The sequence below is a fragment of the Siniperca chuatsi genome, linkage group LG4, assembly GCF_020085105.1.
Source record: "Siniperca chuatsi isolate FFG_IHB_CAS linkage group LG4, ASM2008510v1, whole genome shotgun sequence".
Classification (NCBI taxonomy): domain Eukaryota; kingdom Metazoa; phylum Chordata; class Actinopteri; order Centrarchiformes; family Sinipercidae; genus Siniperca; species Siniperca chuatsi.
In genome coordinates this window covers 22,785,723-22,813,703 of record NC_058045.1, presented here as the reverse complement: position 1 = coordinate 22,813,703, position 27,981 = coordinate 22,785,723, and the positions used below count along the sequence as shown (strand labels likewise).

General features: G+C 40.5%; 1 protein-coding gene across 6 annotated transcripts; it reads right to left on the bottom strand.

Annotated features, from left to right (window-relative positions):
- Nucleotides 1-45: 45 nt before the first annotated feature.
- cnot1 (CCR4-NOT transcription complex, subunit 1) lies at nucleotides 46-27,981 on the bottom strand. Of its 6 annotated transcripts, none has more exons than XM_044194136.1 (49): nucleotides 27,814-27,981; nucleotides 25,894-26,189; nucleotides 25,687-25,794; nucleotides 23,956-24,054; nucleotides 23,571-23,639; nucleotides 23,308-23,362; nucleotides 22,000-22,203; nucleotides 21,648-21,816; nucleotides 21,184-21,310; nucleotides 19,590-19,700; nucleotides 18,998-19,168; nucleotides 18,632-18,759; nucleotides 17,740-17,980; nucleotides 16,500-16,619; nucleotides 16,079-16,201; nucleotides 15,799-15,950; nucleotides 15,142-15,292; nucleotides 14,617-14,830; nucleotides 14,091-14,216; nucleotides 13,483-13,607; nucleotides 13,017-13,303; nucleotides 12,855-12,933; nucleotides 12,470-12,724; nucleotides 12,182-12,322; nucleotides 11,902-12,081; nucleotides 11,443-11,559; nucleotides 11,242-11,352; nucleotides 10,962-11,039; nucleotides 10,334-10,511; nucleotides 9,205-9,359; nucleotides 8,755-9,051; nucleotides 8,413-8,553; nucleotides 7,973-8,077; nucleotides 7,650-7,769; nucleotides 7,150-7,344; nucleotides 6,890-7,032; nucleotides 6,511-6,619; nucleotides 5,182-5,351; nucleotides 4,603-4,834; nucleotides 4,252-4,500; nucleotides 3,564-3,727; nucleotides 3,255-3,372; nucleotides 3,045-3,146; nucleotides 2,423-2,596; nucleotides 2,020-2,169; nucleotides 1,746-1,926; nucleotides 1,413-1,545; nucleotides 1,153-1,287; nucleotides 46-989 (listed from the first exon to the last, which is right to left on the bottom strand). In XM_044194136.1, exons 2-49 carry the CDS (start codon nucleotides 25,993-25,995, stop codon nucleotides 911-913), a joined length of 7,173 nt encoding a protein of 2,390 aa, XP_044050071.1. In that variant the 5' UTR covers nucleotides 25,996-26,189; nucleotides 27,814-27,981; the 3' UTR covers nucleotides 46-910. The 6 variants fall into 6 exon arrangements, with proteins under 6 accessions (XP_044050071.1, XP_044050072.1, XP_044050073.1 ...); XM_044194137.1 differs by having other exon boundaries at nucleotides 9,205-9,338; XM_044194138.1 differs by having other exon boundaries at nucleotides 9,205-9,338; nucleotides 12,470-12,715.

The window sequence follows — 27,981 nt, the reverse complement described above, 5'->3', positions numbered from 1 at the left end:
AGCATCATCCAATTACTCTCGTAGTCCTGAGTGAACACAGATGCGTTGCAGTTTGAATGCTTTATTTCCTGTATGTATGCATACTGCAGTTAAGTAGCAAGAACTAAAGGCAAACTAGAAAGGACTACAAAATACAACACATGGACCAATACATTTACAAAACATTCAAAATGTTACAAAATGGGCTGTATTGGTCCTTCTATTGTTGTTCTTCAATTTGGATCTTTGTACAAATTGTCAAGATACGATGTCGCCATCACTTTGCACAATTTACAAGTGCCAGGGAGAGACTTCCAGAGCCAGTTTCAAATGGACAAACATCAGCAAACTGTCTCCACCAACACATCGACGCACCAGGAGTAGACCCCCACCCCACCTGGGAGACTTAACTCCATCTTCCTGTCCCACTCAGGGATAAAAAGAAATTAAATGAAAGTAGCAGGCTTTTTTTTCCTTCAATCATCTACCATTCAGCCTCTGAAAGCAAACAAAAAAGTCAGAAAAAAGGATTTATGTGGGAGGGAAGCAAACCAAGGACTTTGGTAGTGAGTGAAAATATGTTAAGATGTCTTTACATGTCAGGATACACTTTATTCGACATGTGCATTGATCTTCACTTATCTACTCTCCCATTCTCCCTTTTTTCCAATATTTACATCAAAGCATCAAAAAAAAGTATATTAAACAGCATGTCTCAATCCATTCTCTCCATCTCAATTCAGCCCCAAGGGATAAACAAAAATCTAACTCTTTAAATCCGTGAGCAGTAGTCCTTTCATCCACATTTCAAATGACTGTGGTTGCCAGTTTATCCAGTGCCAACAGTAAAGAGGGAGGTGTGTGTGTGTGGTGGGGGAGTGGGTCAAGGTCGCGGCATCTCTCGAGGGCTATGAGCTGGCTGGTACACAGGCTAGCTGGCACCGGTGCCTTCCATCACCTGCTGGGCCTGCTTCTGTCCCATGCAGCACTGGGCTACTGACTGGAACAGCCTGAGGAGAGAGGAGAGAGGTAAGACATTAACATCTGGTAAAGAGCAGCATAACTGGTAAAAGATCAGACCAACAATGAATTTATCCCGCTAACAAGTATCGTCTGTGCAGGGTGTTATTGTAAACAAATATTACAGAACAATGAATCAAACAGTGAACCTACTTTTCAATCTCAGGGGCACAGTGCACAAAGTCGTGGCTCCAGAACTTAAAGGCAGGATTCTTGATCAGCTCGATGAAGGTGATGAGGAGACCCCATGGGTGAGGCCTGTTCACTATCAGCCTCTCCAACAAAACCCTGCAAGAGGAGGAGAAAGCTTTAACAAACAGCACTTGTAGTTAACTTCAACATGGTGATGGTTCAATGTATTCCCTCTGCTGAAATAACAAAGTCACTCAGATCCAGATCAGACGTTGTCTCACCTGGTGATCTGCTCCTGGATGGCCTCGGTGTTGGCCTCCGCAAACAGATACAGCATGGTGCAGCTGAAGTAGTGAGTGTGGCTGTTGGGGTAGCGCAGCTGATTGGCGATCGCGTTCAAGAACAGGTAACGCCCTGAAAAGACATGATGGTGGAAACCTTCACATTTGGCTCTTTAGATGGCACAACCAAAATGTTAAATGAAACCCACACAGACGTCGGGATCAAACTTTTTATAAACAGCATGGGATGCTGATGATGACAAACTTATAATAAACCCACAGCAACAAGCTTTGAATTGCCCGAACTTATCTACTATTTGACAGAAAACATACCCTCAGTGTCCAGGTCCACGGCCAGGTTTTGGAAAATGTCCATGTGTGCAGAGTGGGTGATAGTGCTCATGGAGGGGGTGCTGCCCTTGTTGTGGATGTGAGCGATTGCCTGTGTGCCCACATACAACACCAGAGCATTGATCAGCTGGATGTTGTAGCGGTTTCCCGGCTCATTAGACACCTGGGAGACAAAAAAGGTGACGCATTAAACACAAAACTGTATTGTCATTTGTTGAAGTAACACTAACGTAAAATTGATGAACACTGCTCCTACCTGCAGGTTGCTGCGCAGCTCAGACAAGAAAGTCACTGGTGAACGAGTCTTCAGATACGAGTCCAGATCCTTCTTGAACTGGGAAGGCATAACGCCTGTGAAGTTGGTGAGGATACGGGGAGCGATGTTGATCTCACTCAGCATGTCCACCTGCAGCCGGAACATTAATACAACACAGATGTATGAGATCACATGCCAGTCTTGAACAAAGTTCAAACAAGGGTGAAGAAAACCTGCTTCTGGAGGATGTGTCCAATCAAAAGTACAAGGAGGTGTCCAGCTCTTGTTGCCATACCAAACTTCTGCTGATCTAAGCCACACCTGTGAGTGTAATTAACCGCTGATCTCAAAGTGTGTGTGTTTATATAAATAAGAGAGAGAGAAAGAGAGAGAGATCGTCTACCTTGAGATTGGGTGTGAAAGGGTCAGGGAGCCTCATGTTGCGTGGAAAGGCACTGAGGATGAGGTTGCGGAGCTGGATGCAGTTGGGTGGGATAACATCACAGAAGCCATAATGGTAGTCACACAGGAACTCTGGGAAGTCATGCAGCAGGACCAGGAGCACTCGCAGTGTGCCCTGAAATAGCCAACAACAACAACAATAATAATTAGTTTTAGGTTTTGTAATCCAAACATTTAACAGGAAACATTTGCACATTAAAAAAAAACAACTGAAATACGCTAAAAAGACTTAAGTCTACAGACGCAGCCCTGTGAGGCTGTAATACTCATTACCAAAATGAACTGCAACACAATCGGCTATGACTAAGTGTCATGATATTGGTATGGGTTTATCAATGCATCACAAAAGGCAGTGTATTGTTGGGATTTTGGACCATCTCACTCCGTTTGGTTGTTGCCAGAACAAAAGAGACTACATTTAAAATATCTAAAATAAGGCTTTTACAAGCCCAAGGTTCAATCGAACAAGAAAACTGACAAACACGGGTTTCACTGTTGTCAAACTTGGCCGATACAGCCAGCTGCTATTTCTGCAAGTACATGAAGGAACAATGAGAGAGCACCTTGTAGAGGATTTGCATAGGTTTGTTGAGCTCTACATTCCTCAGGAATGGGGCCAGGTACTTGAAGAGATCAATCAGCAGCTGGGCGTACATGGGCCAACCCTTGAAGATAACATCAGTTTGTTAGATCAAAATTTAAAAAAACACATATGGGGAAAGCAGCAACATTTATGTATTAACGAGACTTTGAATGTCATTATTCTTGCATACCTTCTGCTGCGGTGTGTGCGCTAGCATCCTGGCGATGAAGATGCGATGGGAGATGAGTTCCAACCACGCGTACACAAAGCCGGGTGCTTTGGTGGGTCTCAGGATGTGGAAGGTATTGCTGCAGATTAAAAAGGAAAACGTGAGTCCAAACCAAAGTGCAGCAATCATATATAGACAGAAACGCTGAAAACATCTTCATTTTGAGGACAATATCAGCAGTAGCCGAGCCTTCTCTATTCTACACACTGAACACAGCTCACTGCCAGGAGGAGCCACTTCAGATATGAGCGACCCATGTGGAGGTCTTACCAGAAGGCGGTTAGTGTCTGGAAGTTGATGGTCTCCAGGACATGTTCGGGGGCATTGAGCTCCAACAGCAGCATGATGAAAATGCGGTGGTATGGTAGCTGTTGGAATTCGGTCTGACGGACATCATGGTCCTGGATCAACACCCCAACTACGATACCGAGCACCTAAAAGAACAATGTAGTGCGCAATCAGAGTCAGCTGGTCAAAGGCTGCCAGCAGTATCTACAGAGGAGATGAGTATTTATATTTCTGCCACTGTTGAGATTTCATAATCGAATGGATATTACGATCAGGCTTTTCAGTCAACAATGAAAGATTCTGAGATGCTTTGACAGTTATTTAAATGAGAAAGAGTGGTTCTTCAAACGATGTTTTAACCAAATAGTTGAATTAAGTTATTAACCCTGACAAAAGGTTTGAAAAGTTTATCACACATCACTGATTTATGTAGTATTCTTGGTAACCCTCCTACTTTGAGCAGAATAAACCTAGTCATACATTAGGTTGAAATGCCCTGCAAAATCCCACTTCTACATCTGAGCTGACATCACTACATAGAAAGTGTTTAATTACCACGACCAAAAAACTATTTTCTATAATGCACGGTTGATAATAGAACAGTCCAAAAAAATAAACTGTCACAGATAAATGATATATTAGGTATATTCTTGTTGTCATATAGCTGTACCTTGTTGAGGAGGTTGATTTTTGTCACTGTGTTGGTGGCCTCTCCAGAGTGTTTGACCAGCAGGGCTATGAGCCTAACAAAGGCATCCAGGTTGTGGTAACACTTGGCTCTGATGATGGCTGCACTGGCTGCTGGGTTGTGCTGCTGCTCGGCCTGCGCCCGATAGCTTATCTCCACACACATTTCTGTGCACAGCCGGAAAAACCTTGTGATCAGGTCATCTGTCTTGAGGATGCCCTGCTGGTGCATCTGGATGAAAACGAAAGGGAGACATAAGATAAATGTGAGGAACAACGGTCACCATGATTGTTGATCATTTGCATTTGACCTCATTGATAAATGAGCGTTTACCTGGCCGACAAACGCAGAGAAAGCTTTGGTGCTATCCCTGCCAGCAGCAGCTGAGTGATACAGGTTGACCCATTCTCTCAGCAGGTACTCTGCCTTCTCCCTCAAGCCTGGAGGGTCATCATATTCTGAAGCCTGTGAAATCCCAGAGTGCATCATGAAGTTGGGTCCGCCGTGGGCCCGGTCAATCATGGCCTCGTAGTTCGAGCGAACAACATCCATCAGCTGGGGAAGACTGGGGAGGAGGACAACAAGATGACAAAGAGTCAGTTTTAACCCTTTTTCACATTAGAGTGACTTTCAAATTTGGTAAAGATTAGATTGCTAGGTGGGGTAGCAAAAACTTCTTCAGAATTCCAAAATGGCCTTAAATAAATTAATCTATTAAGTTTTTGTTTTTTTTCATGAAACCTCTTTTTTTAACCAAGTTGTAGTAGACTTTGTACCCCACTGCCTCATTTGGTGTCTTTCTGACTTCCACATAATTCAGCAACTCTTCCGAAGATATTTGTGGTTTATGGATAAATAAATCAACTAATACAAAAAAAGAGAAAGAAATGTTTTAACATTGTAGTGGTTTACCCCTCAGGTGCGTTGGCTCTGGAGTGTGCACAGGTCCTCATTAAAGTCTCAATTGTATGGAAGAGGTCAGCCTCTGTGACATGGCTGACACTGCGTTCATCCACCAGCAGCAGCTTCACCAACTGCATGGCAAATGCAACTGCCATGTAGTGCAGTCCATTTTCCATCGACTAGAAGAAAACAATCAAACATTACCTGGTAATGGCACTGGAAATTTTACCAGACAAATTTAAGTTCCTGATTCACAGATCCCTTGATCAAGGTGCAGGATAGCAAAATGGATAGAAAAATGACTATAAGTATTCATACAAAACCCAAAACCAGATTAAAGCTGCAAGCAGAGTGATCAGGCCCTCACACCTCCACGCACGCCGGGGCGTGCTATACCGTCGGCATCCGGCTGTTCGACGCGGCTCTGAACTGTACTGTGTTTTGGTCACTGCACTAGTGGCGCTAGACAACACACTTTATGCTTTATGTTGAAGGATATCATGCATAGACCACACCACAAACATTTCGTGCAAATTGGATCATCTTTGCCATGGAAGGCTGACTTCCTGTTGCCAGTAGGTGGCACTATGACAATAACTAAATATTGTCACATAGTGTGTTCAGGGCGGGACTCTTATCATACATGTGAAGTTTGGTTGAGATTGGACCATGTACAAGTAACAACCACTTCCTGTTTCATGGTGAAACATCAAAAATTTGCCACCACTGAACAGCCACATCGCTGGACAAAAAGCTTCTGATAACTTTTCATCTGCAACCTGTTTTATGTAAGCTAAGTTTGAAGTGGATCAGATTAACTTGTCTAGGACAAGTTCGTTAAAATACGACCCCTATAAAATAAAAAAATATGAAAATGAATTCAAAATTACCAACTTCCTGTTGGATTTATGTCATGGTACTGAGAATGGCATCTTACATTCAAAAGGACATGTGGGCAGGAGGGGCTCAACTTTTTAAGTGTGACTTCCTCTGAGGGCACTATGACTCAGTTTGGGGATGTGTTCAGGCCTGGACTCTTATCCAGTAATGTAGTAAAACATAGGCCGGGGACTGCATTTTTGAAAACATTTCAAGGGGGCGCTACAGAGCCATTTTGCCCCGCCCATTTACAATGAGTGTGCAAAGATTCACAACTTTGAGAACTTTTAGGTCCTCAAAAATGTGTTTCATTCGGAAATCATAAAGAATAATAATAATAATAATAATAATTCCTTGCATTTCAGTAGTCTTCATGGCCTGTCAGCGCTCGGCCCCTAAATATAAGATAAAGAAAAGAAAATAGTAAATGACTCCAAAGTGAAAGTGTGAAATGTGTACCTGTGCCAGGTGCAGGTCATACTGCTGCATATTCACGAGATGGTTCCTGATCAGAAGCTCCACTGCCTCTACGTTGTATTTATACTCATCACGGCATTCAATCAGACACCTGTTAACAAACACACAAAATAATCAGACACACCAAGTACAATTACTATAAAATATCCCATATATGGAGCCACCTTACATCATGCACCACAGGGGGACATTTTATTTCTTTCTCTATCACTAAAATCAAATAATTGTTTAGATTTACAACGATCTAACCCAAGGCTAAACAACAAAGAGTTTATATGATTCAAATCATTGAGGGTAAAGGGATCTTAAGACAGCAACATAGGATCAATAATGATTTGAAATCAAATGTGTCCTGACTCACCTGGTGATCTGCTTATTGCACCACTGTGGTCCATAAGCACGTCCATCCTGTAGGGCTTTAAGCACCAGCAGGTGGCACTCCCTGTAGCGGAGCAGTAAGTCGGCATCAGCCCCACTAGTAGCATCCAGAAGACCTTCCACAGCCTGAGAAATAAAGAAATCAACTTAGTAAAACACAGGTTAGCATAGATGAATCATCCACCTTGCCTCTCTCATACCCTTTTAAAGACTTAACTGCAACTGTAAAAGTAACTGCCCTACCTTCTGCAGTAGGCCAAGTGCGGCGATGGCGTCCCTGGAGTTTCTAGCCAAGGCCACAGCTTCCAGCAGGCTGCGCAGAGCCTGGGTCAGGGGGTTCATGGCAAGAGCTGGAGGGATGGCATGAAGATGCTGCTCCAAGTCTGCCATGCACTTATCATAGATCTGAGCCACATCATCTGTGGCCCATGCCTGTTGCTGTTAACAGGAGATACAGAGAGATGGAATTAAGTTCTGTGGGTTTAAAACTGCAACACCCATCTGTGACACAAATTTCCAGACATTACCACAAGAAGCACTTGGTTAAGTGCTGGCGTTTAGTTTCGCATATACACTGTATAAGAAGACCAACAAAATAAACATTCATCATGTTTGTTTTTTTTTTATTAAGCACTGTAGCATCTTTCAACCTTACATTGCCTAGTCTTTTTAGCGTCTAAGTTTTGTGGATCACAAACCCCCCTCCCCAAAAAACAACAAAAAAAAAACAAAAAACAACTCACCTTCATGGGCTGAGCCAAGAAGCCAGTGGGTTGGGAGAGATCATTACTAGGTAAGAAACCTGGAACATTCCTGGCAAACTCCTCATATACAGCCAGTTGCTTGGGGTCCACTCCTCCCACCTACAACAAACATGCATTTTGTTACTTAACAGAAATGGTATCCACAGACCATAAGGTGTAAAATAGCACTGAATCATTATATTGTTGGACAGATCTAGTAACAGAGGTAACAGTAAATTATTTTTTAAACTTCAACTAACATAGGTTGGGTCACAATTGATTGACTCCTGATATATTGCAACTGGATGTTACAGTGCTCTTACCTTGAGTCTGATCTGCTCAGGCATACGTTCAGCCTGGTAAGTCAGAACAACGGGATCACAATAACGACGTCCCTCTTGACGCGCATGCTTCCTCAGCTCAAACTCCTAAAAGAGAAATTTAATTAAGATCAAGAAATTTGTTTGCTTTTCAGTAAAATCTCTTTTTTTCTTTGAAGTACCCAACACGCAGAAGTTACAAGTAGTTTTAATTACTTGCAGTTAGTAGAAAAACTTCTTTGACTATTTACTTAGGCACTCTGTCCTGGGGCTGGCATCAATTATGGATTTTATATATAATTATTGCATTTTCTGCAATACTGATTATTAAATTGGCTTATCCATTTTTACAAGTCTTTCATGCGGAAGACTCTAGCTACGGTTCATGTATCGGAAATACATTTATATTAACGTCTGTTGAGCTAGTCCTCTTCAAGTCTCACCGTGGCTAGTCTCTTGTCCATTTCAGGGCCAGCCTTTTCCACGGCTGTTTTCTGAATGAAGCAGCAAGCCAATTCACAGTTGTCTTGAGCAATCCGGGCTGCAGCCTCTTCCATCATTTCCCTCTGTTGGGGGGTTGGAGCCTGAGGGAATAAACACTTTAACTTAAATAAGCAGGAATGGCACAAGATATCAGACAAAAACAAAAAGTGGAGGATGGGTGTGTGTGTGTGGAAAGAAAGCTCTTCCTAAACTTTGCATTTTATTTAATTTATATCTCTCCATCTATCTATCTCTCCATCTATCTCTCCATCTATCAAATCTCATGTAGGCATTCAGCTTACCCTAAGTGCAGCAGCAAAGCTGTTCTTAAGGTTGGTGGCGATGCTCATGAGCAGAGGCTCGCGGCAGGTGATCATGGCCATGCCAGCGGTCAGGTTTCTCATCATGTGGTGGGCAGCCACGCGCATGCGAGACTCCTCCGAATCCAGGGCAAAGTCCTTCCTGATGATCTGCTCACAGGTTGTCATGGCAATTTTGATAGAGCGGTCAACCACAGGGTGCACCAGCTCCTGGACAGCTCGCTCTACTGATTGCCGTACACATTGCTTCAACTGAGGATGGGCCTGTAGCAATGGGATCTAAAGACAACAGATGGAGGAAGCATGAGAAAAAAGAAAATACAAAAAGAAGACAAATATTTCAACAGGAAAAAGAAAAGATGCTAAAAGAGAAGGTGTTTTAGGTGAAACATTGACTCCTCTGTCAGTGGTTTGCAAGTTCTCAATACTTACGTTGACATTTATATTGATGTGTGGAGCCAGGCCTGCCAAGGCATACACATTGATATCGTGGTAACTGAACTGTGGGGTTGGGGGCCCGGTGGTTGTGCAAGCTGTGGTGGTGGCAGCTGGGGTTGAGGGAGGAGCTGCAAATGGAACAAAGTCTCCTGTTGGTCACAAAACGCTTATTTGATTAAAATCACAAGAAAAAGCAGATTATCCAGACAACAAAAGCAGAAAGCAAGCATATCGGCAACAAAAACAAGTAATACTAAGCTTTTTACTGTAACTTTTTTTCTCTCTCAAAAGAGGTTCGAGTAAAAGACAGATCTGATAAGACAAAACAGGGGAAGGTGATATGGTCAAAATGAATACTGTGATGATCATCACAGCATTTTTAGATATTCATATGATAACATTATTTACTTAATATTCACAATCAAAACTAAAACATAACTATACAGACAGATACAGACACATCATCTGAGGCAAGGATGAGAAGTTAAAAGCTAAACAGACAAACAAATCTATCTTAAAAAGGTGGGGTATGTGATTCTGGAGAATTCCAATACAATGACAAATACCATGATATAGAGTGAACAACGACACAGTAAGTAATATAACTAACGTTAGCTGGGTTGTGGGTTAGCAAACTGTCCCTACCGCTGCAAAGCTAACATCCAGAGAGGACGAGATGGTTTCTCAGCCAGCAAACCAGCTCCAGACAGTGATACTCACAACTCTCCTGCTACTATAGCTAACATCACAACAACAGCATATCTTGGCAAACTAGAAAGTAAGCTGAATGTCCATAGGCAAGTCATTTAACATTACCTGACACACAAATCATGGCCGGAATGGCTGGAATAGCGTTGTGTGGCTCGGTCCGAGCCCCTTTGTTTGTTTCCCATTTATAGAGCCAGGGCTGTGTACAAACACCAGATTTTTTTTCAGCGCACACACTGAACGGACAGCTAGCCGTCTGTGAGGAGATACTCGCTGAATTTGACAAAAAGATGTGTATTGAATTAGAATCGTATACCCCACCTTTAAATTGAGGTGATAGCTCAAATCTTTCAAAATTTAGATGTACAATACACGAAGAAGCAGCACAAAGTTCAAGCAAATATGGAGCATCCACCTGTGGTAGAAACTGGCAGCAACTCTTCTGGAGGCTTTGCCTCTTTCTTCGGTGCCGACAGCTGCTCCTCCAGGCTTTTTAGCTTCTCCTTGTCCTTCAGCAAGTTGCCTGGCTTGAGATCATTGATGTCCAGAGACAAGTTCTTACACAGAACTTCAATCTCAAACTTTAAGTTTAGCTGCAGTAAACAAGAGAACAATGTGAGCAATAATTTAAAATGTTTTCAGTTTAATACGATTTTATTGTAGCTACTGGTAATACTGTTTATTTGTATTATAGCTGGAAGTGGCAACATGCGGGTTTAGGCCTATGAAGGGCAACAAGTTGATGTGAATGGTTAATAAACATGGCAGGGAATTTGGAAAGTGATATGTGGTCACCGACTTATGGACAAAAATGTGATAGGCCACGCAATACAGAATGTATTGGCTGACAATGTTGGATATAGCAGGGTTACAGTTAACAAGTTTAGTTAGATAATACATTACCGTTTTGTAGCATGATTAGTTCATATCTGTTACCAAACCAAAAAATATTGAGGTGTAGCCTTTTTAGCTATGATTTAGATGGACTGCATTTCCAAGAGCTGCCTGAAGTTAAGTGGCTACATAGAAGAATAATCCATTACCTTGAGGTCATGTTCCTGATGCAGTTCAGCAAGAACATTCATGATGGCCATGGTCCAGGGGTTCTGGGGCCTAAAGACCTACAACACACAAACATTAATTAAAATTCACTGTAAAGAATCCAAAGAACCTCAAAACAGTGGGATCAGGTAAGTATAAGCCAATTTTATTAACTGTGTTTGTCTGATGTAAATATGAGAGCATGACATTTTATACTGGGCTGTGGTATGAAGTAATGTCAATGCCATAGAGAATCTCTCAATCTACACCTATGTAACTCACCATGCTTCGTAAACTGGACTCCAAAACTTTGGCCACAAAGGGAACCACATACAGTAGCTCCTGCTGGCCTTTCACATAGGCTTCCAGTAGCAGAGACTTGACCTCCAGATCCTGGGAAATGGAGAAAAATATGTTAACCAACTCTAAAGCCGACAGAAGACCTACTACGTAAAACCAAAAACTAAGAATACAAATTCTTACTGTATAAAGGATAGGCTTGTTTTTGGCCAGTGTAATCATGCCCAACCAGTGGCCCAGGTTCTTCAGCAGGGAGCGATCAGAGAAATTGGCAGCTGCCTTATCAGAGGTCAACAGAACCTTAAAGAAATGGAGTGCTGGGTGTCAGTATTTTACAAATTATGACTGTTCTTCAGCAGTGCTGCAACTGTGGTAAACAAAACAACTAATTTATCTGGCATAGTAACGTGATGTCTGAAGACTTGACATGCAATTATTCAATATGGGAGAATCAAGTGTGAAATGCCAAAAAACACTGCCTCACATGAATGGAATCCAACAATGTTGGATGTCTCATGTGTGAAAAGGGCTACTGAGATTTTTACACTAGGCAGGCTGTATTGGCAGGCAAAACACTCTATATTAATAGAAAAAATGTTTGTGTAATAACTCAAGTTACCATCTTATCCCCCACTGTTTTACCTTGATATTCCTGTAAGTCTCATTGAGGACCATCTTGACAAACTCTGGGTTCTTGAGAGTGTCCAGAAAGTTGGAATAGAGACTATGAAAGTTGGGCTCAATGCTGACACGCTTCATCACCAGGTACTGAGACACCCAGGGCATAAACTCCTCCTTCACCGTCTCTTTCAATTCCTCAACCTGAAAAAAAAAGCAAATGTTTAAAAAATATATATAAAAATAAAGCTTCTTTGACCATTAAGGTTCTTAAGATAGTTATGTTTTGTCTGTTTCACTTTACCTTCTGTGTCATGTTGGACTGAGAAAGGTTGTTGAAGATAAAAGCAATCTTCTCCTGGACATTCTCTGGAGGTTCTACAATTCTTTCTGTTTGGTCAGTGGCCACCAGCAGGGTGTCAATGTTGGTTGTGTTTATGGAGGGCTACAGGTAGGAACGAGAACAGTTATCTCTTAAACAGGTGCAAGTCTATATACTGTATATAATTTTTATATGCAGAAAAATGTAAACCAATTGAAAGCATCAACAAGGCACATATTGGTGTTTAGACATCAACAAAGCCAAACTCACAGGGACATCCTTCTTGAAGCTGCTGGGTGTTGGTCTTGTGATGGTGGGGGTCTTGGCTACTGTGGTTGTAGTTGTTGGTGTGGTGACTAGAGTGCTGGGCTGACCTGGCTGTGGGGCTTTGGGGACGCCAGGTTGCTGCGACTGGGCCTGTGCTTGGACTTGTGCCAGTGCCAGACTGCCAGGGGTGGTGATGGAGCCTTGCATCTTCACCGGAGGGTCCCGTGACTGTTGGCCATACTCGATATACTGCACACACAGGATATTGAAAGGTGCAGAGCGAGAGATTTAATCTATCTGTATGTGGGAATCCTTTTCTGTAGTCACAGTCGGAACAAAATAAGACCTTAAAATGGTGAGCACATCTAAATTAAGGAAACCTGATTACCTCTTGTAAATGGTGGGGGAATTGCAAGAAGTGGGCAATTGAAGCTAGGTGTTGACAATATTGAGGGTAGTCTTTTAGTCTAGAAATAGAAAAGATATGTTAGCCTGAAACAAGATGACTGTTATATCAATTCTCATTTTACATAAGAAAATATTTCAATACCTGTTTTTAAACCTATCTAGGGCGGCAATTCCAAAATAATACATTTTGGATCCGTAGGGTTTTCTTAAGGCTTCAAGAACATATCGAAGGGCCAAGCCCAGGGCCATGTAGGTGACAAGACCCTTCTCGATAATGCCACCAAAAAGGCAGGCAGTGATGTGCAGCTCCTTGTCTGGGTATTGGGGAAAGAATCGGTACTCCTCAAACAAGTTCCGAAGCATGCAATTGAACACCTCTCGCTCCCGCTTGATGGTTGAATCCTTGAACCTCTGCAGCATCTCCAGTACCTAGGAGGGGGCAATAATGTAGTGGGAGATGAGGTCATTGGAAGAGCAGCAACATTACCGAGAATATGGAAGAGTAGAACTAATAAACAGTGGCCAATAATTCCCTAAAAGCATGTGTGAGTCTGATTTAGATTAGTTTGGGTTTTTGGTAGAGACAAATGATTAATGTCACTACATACTTCATCCACAGACATAGTTGGGTGAGGTGGGTGGTTGTAGATGCGCTGGAAATAACTGTTTGCTTCGTCATCTATCTCCTTACTAAAGTGCTGGTTTGCCTCGGGCCACACCTGAGAAAGGTCAGCTGGAAGAAGAGTAGAAAAAGACATTTTTAACTAAGACTGTTATTTACTTGAATGTTGTAATCCAACACTGGTGGAGCATGAGCCAAGCAATTAACAAATCTGTGAAAATCATTGTGCAACAAAGTGATACATCAGGAATCAAAAAGCATTCTAACTGATCAAGTCAGGTTAGAACTCTTTTTGATGCTTCAAAAGGTAAACAAATGACACTAAAGTGGGGCTGTCAGCATAAGCAGACAATGAATGGAAGACTGATCTGTATTTCCTCTATGATAAACAAAACTTTATAAGTTGTATGACATGAAATGGAAAAGAAAGTTATGTCAAACTGTATTTGTGAGGCGCACTAAGGTGCATTAGAAATAAATTTGCAAATCAAGACAATAATCATTATCACTGCAGAGGAAATACAGTGCTGAGCAGCGCAGGGCGGGGCTCTCAGTCACACCACTACCACCACCACTTACAGGCCTTCATCTTACTCTGCTGAAAGGTAGGTGGGTTCAGGCCTGGTGTGCTCATCTTCCTGGTGCCAAAAGGATCTGTGTTTACTGTTGGCATCCCCAGACTAGAGCCAATACCAGAAGTGATGCCTGAGCCCAAGGGACCTGCAAGTAACAACACTTCAGTCATTTCAATCTGCACCTACCTCCCCCTCTGAACTACTATCCTTTGTCCTCTGAACTTGGTTCAGTTTAATATGCACAAGTAACCAAACAGTGTTCTGCCAAATGTGTTACCTCTTACATATTGTTTTCCCGGTAGCTTTTTCTGAATTTCACAACATGATACAAACTAATGAAGTTAAGGTTATGCCATAGCTTGCTTAGGCTTATGGTATACACATTATTTAAATAAACATTTAGCAACAGTGTAACCACAACAAACTGTTCCAGTTTCATGTCTCAATGAATCCAAAGAGTCAAATGGCTATGACAGTGCAGTGTGACTTGCTGATTTATTATGAACATATGCCTTAATAAAAAAAATAATCAAATAGCATAGTACCAGAGTCCATACCAGGGAGCTGCGAGGACAGGCTGCCAATACCCCCAAATGGTGTGCTGGGGTTGGGGTTGGAGAGTGGCGGGAAGGCCTTTGCTGGGGACTGAGGATTACTGAAAGCTGAACTCAGCGAGGTTGGGAAACCCTGCATGCTTTGAGTGTGGGAGGTGGCTGTGCCCCCCAGGTTCAAGGAACCCATGCCCGCCAGAGGGTCCATCTAGAGAAGAGCAAGAGAGGGAGCGAGAGAGAGAGCAAGAAAGAGAGAGAGCAAGCAAGAAAGAGAATTAGACAGGGATGGGGAGAGTCAGTGCTACAAATGTGATGCATGTTCAAGCAACAGATCCATGATGTCCATGAAGATACAGTAAAAATTGTTATAGTATAAGTTACAGTATAGTATAAAACAAAAATTACTTATTTTTTTCAAGTTCAGAATACAGATTAGTTTTGTTGACACCAATTTCTAACATGAAAAGGCATTTCAAAGTTTGTCTGCAGAGGTATGATGTGGCTTTCACGCAACAATACCTGTACAGGAGAGATGGCATCCAGGCTGCTGGTGCTGGGGGCACGTCCCTTTGGCATTACCCCTGGTGGCGGCTGCCGGGCTTTATTCATTACATTGCTGCAGTTGGCAACCATGGTCAGGATCGTCTCTGACAGCTCCTGGGATACGCTCCTGAGGAAAAAAAGTGAAACAAATCTTTAAGTAAAAAAAAATAAATTTAACACTGTATGGAAGGGTGAGTGTGATTGGTGTCTATAAATAACTACACTGTGATAAAGTACACATTCTTAATATTGTCAGTCTTAAAAAAGGGACAGTTCACCCCAAAATCAAAAATACATATTTTTCCTCTTCTTTCTGAATATAATGGGACTACTATATGGCACTCGGCTTGTGGTGCTCAAAGCGCCATACAGTCCCATTATATTCAAAAAAATGCAGACATCTCTACGGCAGATATCTCCAAAACTTGGCAACTCACACCATAACAATCTAGATGGATAAATAGCACTACGGGGAAGAGGAAAAATGTCTATATTTGATTTTGGGGTGAACTGTCCCTTTAAGTGGTCAAAACACCATAAAATACGACCAAAGCTGGGCTTCACTTTGAGCAAGACTGATGTTATTAAACATTTGATCAAAAAATTGTTGTCAAATGCCAAATAGCCTCTCACCCAGCACAGGACTGCAGGCAGGCCAGCATGGTGGCCAAGGTCTCCGGGGGCAGTTGGGCACTTTTGGGTTGGTCCTTGTCTGGGGCCAGACCCCCCATAATGGATGGGCAGCGCCTCTTCAGGAATGTCACACATGCCTGGATAAAAGGTTCCTGACAACACAAAATTATTATTTATAAAATATAATTCTTAATCTTTGGGTGGTATGCTCAAAATACAATGACAAACCATCTTTTGATTTTTTGAGAAAAACTGCACGTAAATCAATTTTAAGACTTACCCCATGCTCTCTGATTTTGTCAGTCAGCCATTTATCAAGTTTGAGGTATTCTCGGCGAGAGGCAAGTGCAGCAAGGTCAATAACAAAGGCAAATGGAGTACCATTCAGCAACATCGATAGAGACTGGAGGAAAAAGAAAAAAAACATACTGGCTTACTGACCATAATGAAAATGATTATATTTAGAATAAAGCGAAGAACATCACAATATATATGGCCCTATATCCTCTAATTTGTCTTATTTTAATGTAATGTTGACTTAAATTAGTAAATAAAAAAAAATAAAAAATAAAAAATTGTGGAGGAACATTATTCAATGCAACAGTCTCGTGTGCTACAACACCAATGCCTAATTATTCTGCTTTAGCTTGAAGATTAGAGAAGTTGTCATGTCAGTGATTATTTAGTCTATTCTGACAAACCTTTAAGTCTTGGGCCACATCCAGGATGCGAGACAGCTTGGCCTGGTCATACTGCTCCCCTCTCATGTACCACTCAGCCATTGAATGCATAATTAGCTGACGAATGGAGGGAGACTGTCCCTGGAAAAATAACCACCAGGTTTTATAAGTACACAGGTTTTATAAGAATAACATAATAAAGAAGATAACAAAAAACCTTGAAAGCAGGGCTCAACAATAAGGACTGCCTGAGACAAGTAAAATGCCACGTCGGGCAAGTAAATTTAACAACTCACTTGCCCAACCGGGCAAGTGGTAAAAAAATAAACATGTATTTTTCCAGAGCTGATGATGGAAGTAGCTATCTCTGTTTAAAATTGCACATACCAATCGGGCACTCACAAGTAGGGATGGGTACTGAAACCTGGTATTAAACTGAGACAAACCAACCCCTCTTCTCTCTACCTGTTTTGTTTTGGTTAATCACAGCAGCAGCAGAGGGAGGAGGACAGAGGATGGGAGGAGGGACTGATACTGACTGATGTTTAGAAAGTACACAGACATCACCCAGTATTTTGATGTCAGGAATATGATTCATTTTAGATTAGTTTCCAGTGAAATATTGAGTTTATATAGTGATGCTTTGCTGTTGTAAACACTGTTGCTGCTCTAGAAACAACATTAGTTATATTTAAAATATTCAATTATAATCCTGTTCTGAATTTATTCTTTTTTTAAAGATTTTTTAAAAAGCAATTATTTAGTAATGGAAAAGGGTATCGATCAAGAACCAAACCGATAAGAGCATCGAAAAAATTGTAGTATCAATAAAATCCTAATGATACCCATCCCTACTCATGGGAAATGGCGGCGGGTAAAGACAAAGTTTATTTAGATAATTTATCACTCACAGTTAAGGAGTTAGTTAAGAGGAGATTGTCATTTTTCGATTTTCGATATGCAAGAATGTTTGTTGCATCTACTTGCATTTACTTTATTTATAAAGATTAAATATGACAATTAACTTTAGTTTTTGTTGTTTTTTGTTTTATTTATTATTAGCGGTTATCAATTTGTATAGGGGCAAGTAAAAATTTACTTTGGGCAAGTACATTTCTGACCCATTTCTGGCCCTGAAAAAAAAAAAAAAAAAAAAAAACCTTAACGTTGAACCCTGGAAAGTACAAAAGGTCACAGAGGGAAAAACCATGACCTCTTTAAATCAACAACTATCAACAGCAAGACAGTTACTAACACCAACCTGTCCATGCCAGGCATAGTGCAGGATAATGGCAGAGTTAGGGTGGTTGCCCAGAAATATGGGCATTAGTGTAGAGATGAGCTCATGGCGCAGTGTGTGCCAGGAGGTGGAGATCTGCAGCAATGCCAGCACCAACATGTCTGGGCAGTGCTTGATTGGAAAGCCAAACAGCTGCTTCACTTGCTCATACTGGCCCACCTCAGACAGCCTAAGCAGGCTTTCCACCAGGTCCAGACTTTTCCTGTGAAGAGTTAGGGACAATCAGTAAAACACACTGTAGCATCATTATAGCATCAGCCCTGTAACCTATTGAAAAAAATCAACACTGAACCACATTCAGTAGGTCAAACTTAGTCTGACTAACAGGAAGTAGGCTGTGGGTATAAGCCTGCCATTGGCCAACTATTTCTCCCCCCTTCCGCTATCTGCGAGTTGGGGGGGGGCATCCTGGGCTTAGCGCCACCCAAGACTATTGTGATTGGTTAAATACAAACAAGCCAGAGAGTTTTTCCCCTATACCAGAATGATAATGATTCAGTCAGACCTTTCTCCAGTGCTGGCACAGTGCTAAAACAAAGTGTGGAGATAGGTCTGCTTATGCGAGACTAGGTCAAACTACACCTCCGCTGCTGTGGGAAACCCTGCTTTATGCTCAAATCAGCTATAGATAATGCATGTTTGACAATGGTGATTTTATTATCACATGATATATTATAAGATGCGCTAGATGAAGTACTGTTTGAAATGTAAAGCTGAGTGACATGCAGGAGAACAGCAAATAAATGTTGGCAGTTTTAAAACAAAGCCTGCATACTTCAAAACTTAACCCAGTAAGGAGAAATAAGCAACTGCTCCACCCTTCTACATAGTGGCCAATGTACAAGCTCCATACCAGGTGGCAATCTCCCTGTTGTCATCCTCTGGTGGGGCCTTAAGGATGTCAATGGCCACAGTGTGGCAAGGGTAGTCAGCGAAGCAAAACACTTCTGGGCTCATCAGGGAGTGCTGAATGAATGACAACTGAAAACAGAGACAAAGCAATTAGACATTTAAAGAAGAAAGACTCAACCTTAACCAATTAAACCGCACTGTGTCTAGACACAGAAATCAATTTCTACTTGGTATTATGATTCTTATTTCTTAATCTGTATTTTACTCTTATTTTTGACAGCAACAATTCCCTTCAATCAAGTTTGCCTCTACAATTAAACAGTTATGGAATGACATCATCCTGATGGAGCAGATATTGGTCAGTTACCTGTCCCTCAGCGTGTTTCCATGGCCGATAGATAAGATCGACAGGGAAGACCTCCATGCCCAAACCCCTCTGAATGCCATACACCACTATATTCAGGCCTTTACTGTCCTGAATTATAAAGCCTGCGTGGTCCAGTTCGTATGTCACCTCTTTGAAGTTCAGGTTGGGATTCTACAGGACAGACAAAAATCCACAAGTGAAACCTCAGTAGCTTTTGAAAATAATCTGGTACAAAAAATGATTTCTGCAACCTTCAGTGTCAGGTTTATGCTAGTTTCTAAATTTACTTGTGGACAGATGTAGAATTTGACAAAATGTAATTCTAGAGTGATACTATAAAATGCTGGGTACATAAGCCTACAGTAATATATTACCTACGTAATATTCTGGGTATTATGGCTTTGTGGAGAAAAAAATAAATAAATAAAAGGATCAGAATCATGGCATTCTCTACTGCATTCATTCTTGCCACTTAAAACTGTTAATATTTTGATAAAGTGTCGTCAGTGGCAGTGTGTGAAAAATAATAAACAAATATCATTCAAGAAAAGTCACAGGTAAACTATTTGAAATAAACTGATGGTTCACTTACCACTTCTTTCACAACATCGATGAGAACCTCAACATTCCACGTGTGTGCCTGCGAGCCATCGTTCTTATCCTTACCATCGCTCCAGATGCCACTTCCTGGAGCAGAGATGGACTGTAAAAGAAAACACAAAAAGAATTGAAAATTTAAACTCTGATGACATGTTAACAACCCAGAAGCCAGTCTGCTTAAACCAGCATTAACCAATATTTTAAATATTAAAATTACTAAATAAAATGACTGTGATAGACACTACGACTCCTTTCGTTTTACACACAGACATTAATTAACCAACTCTCCAGCTCTAGAGAGCTTAGCCAAATTTAGGCCAATGTTATGATTTTACAGCCCTCACATTCACTGCAAAAAGCTGTAAACACTGTACCCTACCTGCTCTGCGCTAGGTGGCAGAAAGAAAAAGTTAAAGCGTGGTTTTTCCTGCATAGGGAAATTTTTGGCGGCCCCCCAAACAGGTTTTAGCCAGTGCCAAAGGAAAATCACCAGCACCAAAATAATTTGAGAATAAAAACAGAAATTCAAACCCTCTCTGAATGTATTTAAAATCAGTATAGTGGCTGTATTTATACTGAAATTAGATTAGTCACAGGTGGACTCTATTTACTACTTAGGTGACTTCTGTAGGCAATTGGTTGCACTGGATTATATTTAGGGGTATCAGAGTAAAAGGGGGCTGAATACTTTTGCACGCCACAGTTTTCAGAGTTTTATTTGTAAAAATGTTTGAAAACCATGTATAATTTTCCTTCCACTTCACAATTATGTGCCACTTTGTGTTGGTCTATCACATGAAATCCCAATAAAATACATTTACGTTTGTGGTTGTAACATGAACAAATGTGGAAAAGTTCAAGGGGTATGAATACTTGCAAGCCATTGTAATTTATCAAACAACTGTTGAACAAACAGAACATTAACTTAAATACAACATCTTAAATGTCTTACTGCTGCATTAATGTGTATGTTGCATTTTACTGCTGTAGATGTTTAAGGTTGAGCTACTTTTAACTACATTATATTCTGTTGAGTAGTTTAATCTACAGCGATGTAGCACATTCTACAAGATCATCATATATTTGCACTATTTGAGAATTAACAGTATGCTATTCTAGAGAAAATGTGTATAGAGATATATATCGTATATTGCCGCATATTAGCCTAAAAATAGAGATATATTTTAGAAGCCATATCGCCCAGCCCTAACTGTACACAGACCAATCATGCTTAGTGTCATGTGAAGTCACCCCCCAAAGGCCCATTCTGAGCCAGAATAAAAACTTGCAAAGGCAGATCCAGGTAACATAAAATCAATGAGAGTCAGTTTAAATTGATCCTACTCCATTTATAATAATATCTAGACATTTTACTGTGAAAATTAAGTAAAACCCAGACTAGGCAAACCTAGTTTCACCACTTGACATTTGCAACTTTTAGTCTATGTGAACAGGAATGGACTACAACTAAAATGAAATAGTCGTGTTTTTTTCTTTGGTCCATATCAAATAAACCAAAGTAAAGTAGTCTAAGTAACCTTGGAATACTGGCAGCCTATTGCACTTACACCAAATAAGCAGCTCACCTGTAGTGGGATGCCATCAGTTAGGCCAGAGTGGGTACGAGCCATCATGCCCAGGACCCTAGCTACCTGGCTGGCCGTCACTTCTCTCACCCCATACTGGAGGATTATGTTTCTGCACTCATCCAGACTGGAGAGACAAATAGGACAAATAGATCATTGCTGGCTATGATCCATCATCTTGAACATTCACATATCATTTTAGCTTTAAGATTTTGGTGCTGCTAAATGGTGTAGTGTGAACTGAAGGTGTCTGTGAGATCTGTGTTCAGTTTCTCAGTCATCTACTATGCAGGTATTAAAACCCTGGTAATGCAATTTTGCAAAGTCTCAGTGCACCTGACGTGGTCTTTCGCATGACTGCATTCAATGGAATTACATTTAAAAAGGATTTGTATACACAAGAGCAATTTAAAAAATATAATTTAAATGTGTTAGTTGTGGATGTAGTTTAAACATAAATCCACCTAGCACAGAAGCCATAGCCAACTTCTTGCATGAATTCTGCAAGAGAACTCTCCATCATGGTCTTCGCTAACTCCCCCGAGTCTGGCAGGATCCTGTCCATGAGAATGTCCCGTTTTTCAGGGTACAGCAGTGGTGCGAGCACCACAGGGCAGCGCTCCTGAGGGAAATCTGAAACACAACACACAATCAAATAAACAAATATGGCACAGTAACACTGAAAAACAATTTAAGGACATGATTGGTACTATTTCTATTCAGTCTGATAAAGCCATGTATGTTCAACTGTAAGTATTTATATGCCTCAGAATCTGACCCAGATGGTTGCACCAAATTTGTGTTGATCCCCCATACCTCGGCAAAGTGTCTTCAGGAAGGCGTCAATCTGCTCTTGCCCTACCCCACTGGCTCCCTTCTGGCCAAAAAGTAGATGGGAGAGCAGTAGGTGCAAGACCTCTATGGCAATGTCTTGGAAGCCACCTTCCTGGTTTCCTCCGAGATCCGCGTCAACGTATGACCGCAGGAGGTCTGGAAGTTTCTGCTTGATGAACTGCGCAGCTGAGAAACCGTCAAAAACAACTAGTCAAGAAAGCACAGAGTTGCTTTTCTACAATTTTCTCAACATTAAAAACACAATTTCATCTGTTAAAAAAGTAATATGGTCATCCATAAACAACTTAGACTTATTCAGACAGACACTTCTTTCATATGAAAAGGATAACTATTATTGTGAAATGCTAATTTTAAATCAACACACCTTGGCTTACAAATAAGTCATTCAATCATTTTCTCATCTTCACTCTTGCCAATAACACACAATTGGCTTTTGTAGACACTGCATGTTTGTCCAAATGGTGAATTTCAAATCTTGCTTTAATCTAAGACAGTCAGTCAGTATTACAAATTTCATTCTACACTGTGTTTTAACTGTTCATAATGCTAACCAATTATGTGGACAAGTTTTGTTCAAGTTTCTATTGTGAATAAGTGCAGATTGTTTCACTTGACATTCAAACTACTTTTGACATGTGACATTTTCAATGACTTCAAGAGTCTGTGGAATTAGTACTACCTAGGTTGTACCTATGACCAAAAAAAAAAAAAAAAAAAAAACATTTGTTGGTGTGTATGAAACTCAAAACGTGAATTGTAATTATTTTCCAGCACATTTGTTCCACTTTTGTTCCTGGTGCCATGGTGATAGTGATTGCAAATAGTCTGAGAATGCAACATCCCACATGGATTTACCATATAATTCACCACTATTCCATGGGCGATGCCTTGTATAGTAAATTAATTAAGAATGCCAACTTCCCCGTAGTGCAAGGAAAGGAATATTGCATTCAACTGAATGCCAGACAACAAGCATGTGGAAAATATCCATATATATTTTGTTTCAGGAAAAAAAGGATGTTTATATGCCATGCACATTTCAGCCAAAGTTTAATGCAAAAATCACACCACTAAAACGGCTTGGCAATTCTTGCCACCCTAGTGTTTTAGCTTAAAAAAAAAAAAAAGTCAGATTTATTGGCAATATGGCAATTATTCAGAACTGTTTTGATAGCTTTTAATACTTTTCACAGCAATGTGTATTTCTACTTAAAAACAGGGTTTCAGATCCTGTTTGCTACAGGTTTAAATATGTCAGTCTCTACTTACCAAAACCACGAAGGTCTGCGTTGCTGGAGTTGAGCAAAGCAAGGCCAAATATCACCTGGGAAATAAATGAATAAATTTAAAATAAATCCTAAAATAAATTTGTTATTTGTATTCCCATTTCAGATAGACAATCTTTAGTTCAAACGTGTGACTCTTGTATTGACAGTGAATATTTCTTAACTGCAAATTGTAAACCATGTACTACATGTACATTGTCGCATTCAGATTGGTAATTAATGAAGCCCATTGCAGAGCTGGCTTACCTCTTGGACCTTGCTGAGCTTAAGAACTTTACTCAGTTGAGTGAATAAGTGGGCCGATGGCTTCAAACTCTGAAAGACAGTTAGAAATTCCATTTTTCTGTTCATACGCACCTGTAAAATGTCTTTACACTCGTGGCTGTCTGAGTTGAGTCTAAGTTAGTTACAGCCTGATACGTCAACTAAAAGCCAGTGCAATTTTGTAGATATATAACTGATAAAAGCTGATTTTTGATTCAGCTAATTGTAACCTATGAATGTTGTCAACTATGACTATATGTTCTTGCTTGCTTGCTTTTAGCAGTATGTCTACTCAACTCAGAGTTTTTCTATCAATAAGGGCTGTCATACATTCAGGCTACCACAGTATCTGGCATCTGCTCCTTACCTTCTGGTAGTGCAGGGGATTGTCAATGGCGTAACACAGAGTAGAGATAAAATTTGGCTTTGATATCAGCGACACACACTCCTGGATCAGAAACTGTGTCTTGGGCAAGTTGAAAATCAAAACATACCGAGAAGAAGAGAGTAAAGAGAACAAAGGCAGGTGAAGAATAAGATAAGACATCAAGTCTCTCACAAGAATAGATATAAAACAATAAACAGTATTAACTCACGTCTACTCCTTCATGAACATTCTACCATAATCATAATGTGGGAAAACACATCCTATTAAGACTACACATCAAATAATCTGCCAATTTATATGAAGGCAAGGGAAATCATTTATGAAATACAGGTTTCACAGTTACGCCATAAACAGGGGCAGAAAACACACAGTATCACTGAGAGCTATGATGAGAGGACTTGAGGAGTTGGTGTAGGATAAACTGCGGCAAATGTTAAAAAGTGATGGGCGCAAAATTAACAATATCCCAAGAGGTACATGCTTTCAGTGCAGAGAACACAGTTGTATGAATCTTCTGATTTATAAGCCCAGTCTCTCTTTAGTATACACACTGAGCTTCTGTCAGATAGAAAAGCCTGGCTGATTGGGCTAGCTGTAAAGTTTTCAAATACTGCTGAACACACAGACAGCGTCCCAAAGACAGAATCAGCTGGCCATGCAAGTTATGTTTTTTTGTAAAACAGTACACAACACCAACAGCTGCTATTTTTTCTTTATATATTTCACTTAGTTTAAAAGTGCACACTGTCCACTGAAATTGAAGGAGAGCGCTTGTTTGCCAAGTTGGGAAGGAAAACCAACAACCAACCAAAATAAAGTTTCAGTATACTCTGTGACAGCTACTTGTATATCATAGTCAATACATTAAAATTCGGTGTACTGGAATGAAAATGTGTCACTTCAATTATTTTGGGTAAAAAACACAACCAAACAAACTTTGCATATGTTGCAGGCACTGGTGCAATAACTCATAGGCATACTTCTAGTTTCTATAATATTTTGTTGGCGAATTACATGGAGGTTACCAGTACTGACGGTAAGGGGGGGTTCTTTGTTTTTAATCTATGCTTGCCCGTTCATGGTCTGGGACAGTTTTAGGATTTAGGAAATATCAAATATTAATGCTAATTTTACAAAACATTTGTTGGAAATACAAAACAAGGAAACCTTTTTATTCATTTAATTATTTGAAATCAATGTTGGGCTCTAGAAGACAAGACCAGTTGTGGTAGTCGCATCCTGTCTCTCTAAGTGAACCTTTCATACGTGTGAAAGGAGATGTGAAACTACCAGAGCTGATATAAGTGTAAAATAGTTCTGATTGCACTGGATGTTTTAAATGTAAAAGACAAATGTTTGTTTGTTAACTGTTTCATACCAGGACAGCAATTAAATCAATAAAACCATTTTTGAAGTTTCAATATTCTATTAAGTACACCATGCATACCATTCTTTGTAGTCATCTACCTTAAAACAGACCTTAGGAGGAAATCAAACCTTTATATGTATTTCAAATCTTGGTTTTTTTATATGCATGACCCTTATTTTAAATTATCCATAATTGTGATGGTATTTATTACATAAGCTCTTCAGTTTAAGGAATGGTTCAGACTGTTTCATTAGAATTTGAGGGTGACTTTTAAAACTAATAAATGCTGTGCCTGACAAGCCGTTTTCCAAGATATAAATTTGTTTCTAATCAAAAATTACCTGGTGAAAGTCCTTGCCACTGCTTTTACCATCGCCACTGAAATCCACATGGGAGAAGAGACAGCGTAGTAGATGCCTGTCTGCCTCAGGACCGTGACGATTTACAATCTGGAAGCACAAGGAAAACATCACTACATGTGGACACAAACTATGAGATCTCTAATGACCACTGTAAAACATTTACTTGATGTCTTTGCTACCACTTACATGCTGTATTTCTTGCTGGCTGGCTCTGTAATTTTTCTTTGTTAAATTGTCCACCAGATAGCTGATTTGAGACAAAGCCAGCGAGAGCGAGTCAAGATTCATTGCTGTTTGGGGCGGAAGCAGGCGGCCGAGCACGGCGCAAAATCACCATTATTCCCCTTTAGTCACTTCAGTGATAGGTTACTTCTGCTCCCCCCCCCCAAAAGGTGTGAAAAATATAGGCTTCCAAATTAGGTTTCCAATCAGTGGATCCCGGTGCTAGGTAGAGTCCTTCAGTTTAAAATCAAGTTCAGCATCTGTAATGAAAGAACAAGAAAAAAGTGTATTTTTAAAAACACACAGAAAATAGAAACAAAAGAACAAACAGAAGGAAGGAGGAGGAGGAATTCCTTTGTGAACTGCACTAAATTTGGAGTGCTGTAATCTAACTTTCATGCAGGACAATATTTACAATCCATTGACAACACAAACTATTGTGACCGCTTTGAGGCCTATGTGCATAACAGACCCAGAGGTGCAGTGAAATATATTTTAGCGTCTGCTGCCCGGGGATTTATCTGCTAATAAATTCCCAAATTACGGTCAGTATGAGTTAGGGCTACGCAGTTTAGTACAGATATATTCACGGAGATATTGCAGAGTTAAGTACACTTGCCGTGCTAGTAGCTTGTAACGTTACTAGGCCTCGACTGTACCTTTACATCTGGCACACAGATCCAAAGCTAGTTAAGTTGCTCACCGAACTAACCAACTTCTCCGTTTACAATAGCATAATGACTACCGCCGCTTTATCAACCAGTACAAAAGTACGAAGAATTAAGAGCAGCTAACCAGGAATTTCTAATGACTAATGAACAGAGAGTTAAAATCACTCACTGAAACAAAGAACAAGCTACTGTAAGTTAGCAAATCTTTACAGTTACACGCAAGCAATCTAACTGTACATGTTAATGAACGTTAAGCGGAGTCATCATTTCACCAGAGATCTTAATGATATGTGGCTAAGTTGGTTAATGGATTTAAAACAAGCGTCACCTTTCGGGGACCATACTCCTGTAGCAAGAGGGGCAACCTAGCTACTTAAGCTAACATCACCATGACGCTGGTAAACACTTGCTAGGGGAGAAGTTTAAGTTAACGTTAGCCAACATGTTCACAGAGTAATTTAGCTATCGTTAACATTAACCGTTAAATCTGTTACACACTATCGCATACTAGATCATACTTTCCGCCTTTTTCTATATTCATATCTCTACTAATGATCATAACTTGCCCGTAGTCAACATCCAACAATAACCTCTGTGAAAATGTTAACTCCCTGTACACGAGCTAATGCTATCAAATTAGCATTTACGTGGAGCTAACATTAGCAACATGAGCCCGTTTCAAGCTGGTGTGTATGTATCAACACAACCAATTAGCATTGCGCTTATTTGACAATTTTTAAAAGCCAATTTGACAAGATAATCGATAACTAAGGCTTCGAGACTGTTGCCTTTGTCGTGAGCTTGAAGGCCGCGAGTATTGCGGATGGGTTTTGCGCGATCGTGCGAGCTAACGTTAGCATTAACCTTGTTAATGTTAGCTTTTCTACGGGCTACGACTAATCTATGGAACCGCTAATATTATAGTTGCAAATGCTAACTGTCCTGTAGCGACGCGAAAACGTTACACCGAGCCAAAGCCAATATCTCATCCAGCTACAATTTGACTAATATAGTTATAGAGAACTACCTAGGTTGAGTGTTACTAAATTAAGGAATTGGTACTTTCTTGATGAGACCAATATGACAGCTGTTTTTCAGCAAATAGCCCTCCCCGCACTGGTGGCTAACGGCCATCCTCCGTATTAATATCGTTGCTTATGTGTTATATAGAAACCTGTCGATGGTTGTTTGCCAAATATATTATAAATCTCACCGTGCTCCCAAGAAAGTAATTCAGATGTTCATCCCTTCTTGTTTCTCACAACAAACTATACGAAATGGAAGGGTCTCTGTGCCTCCAGTTCAGTTTGATTTTCAAAATAAAATGGCGACTGTCACCAGTGAACCACCGCGGCGCGCTCGCTCACGGTTAGAGACGACT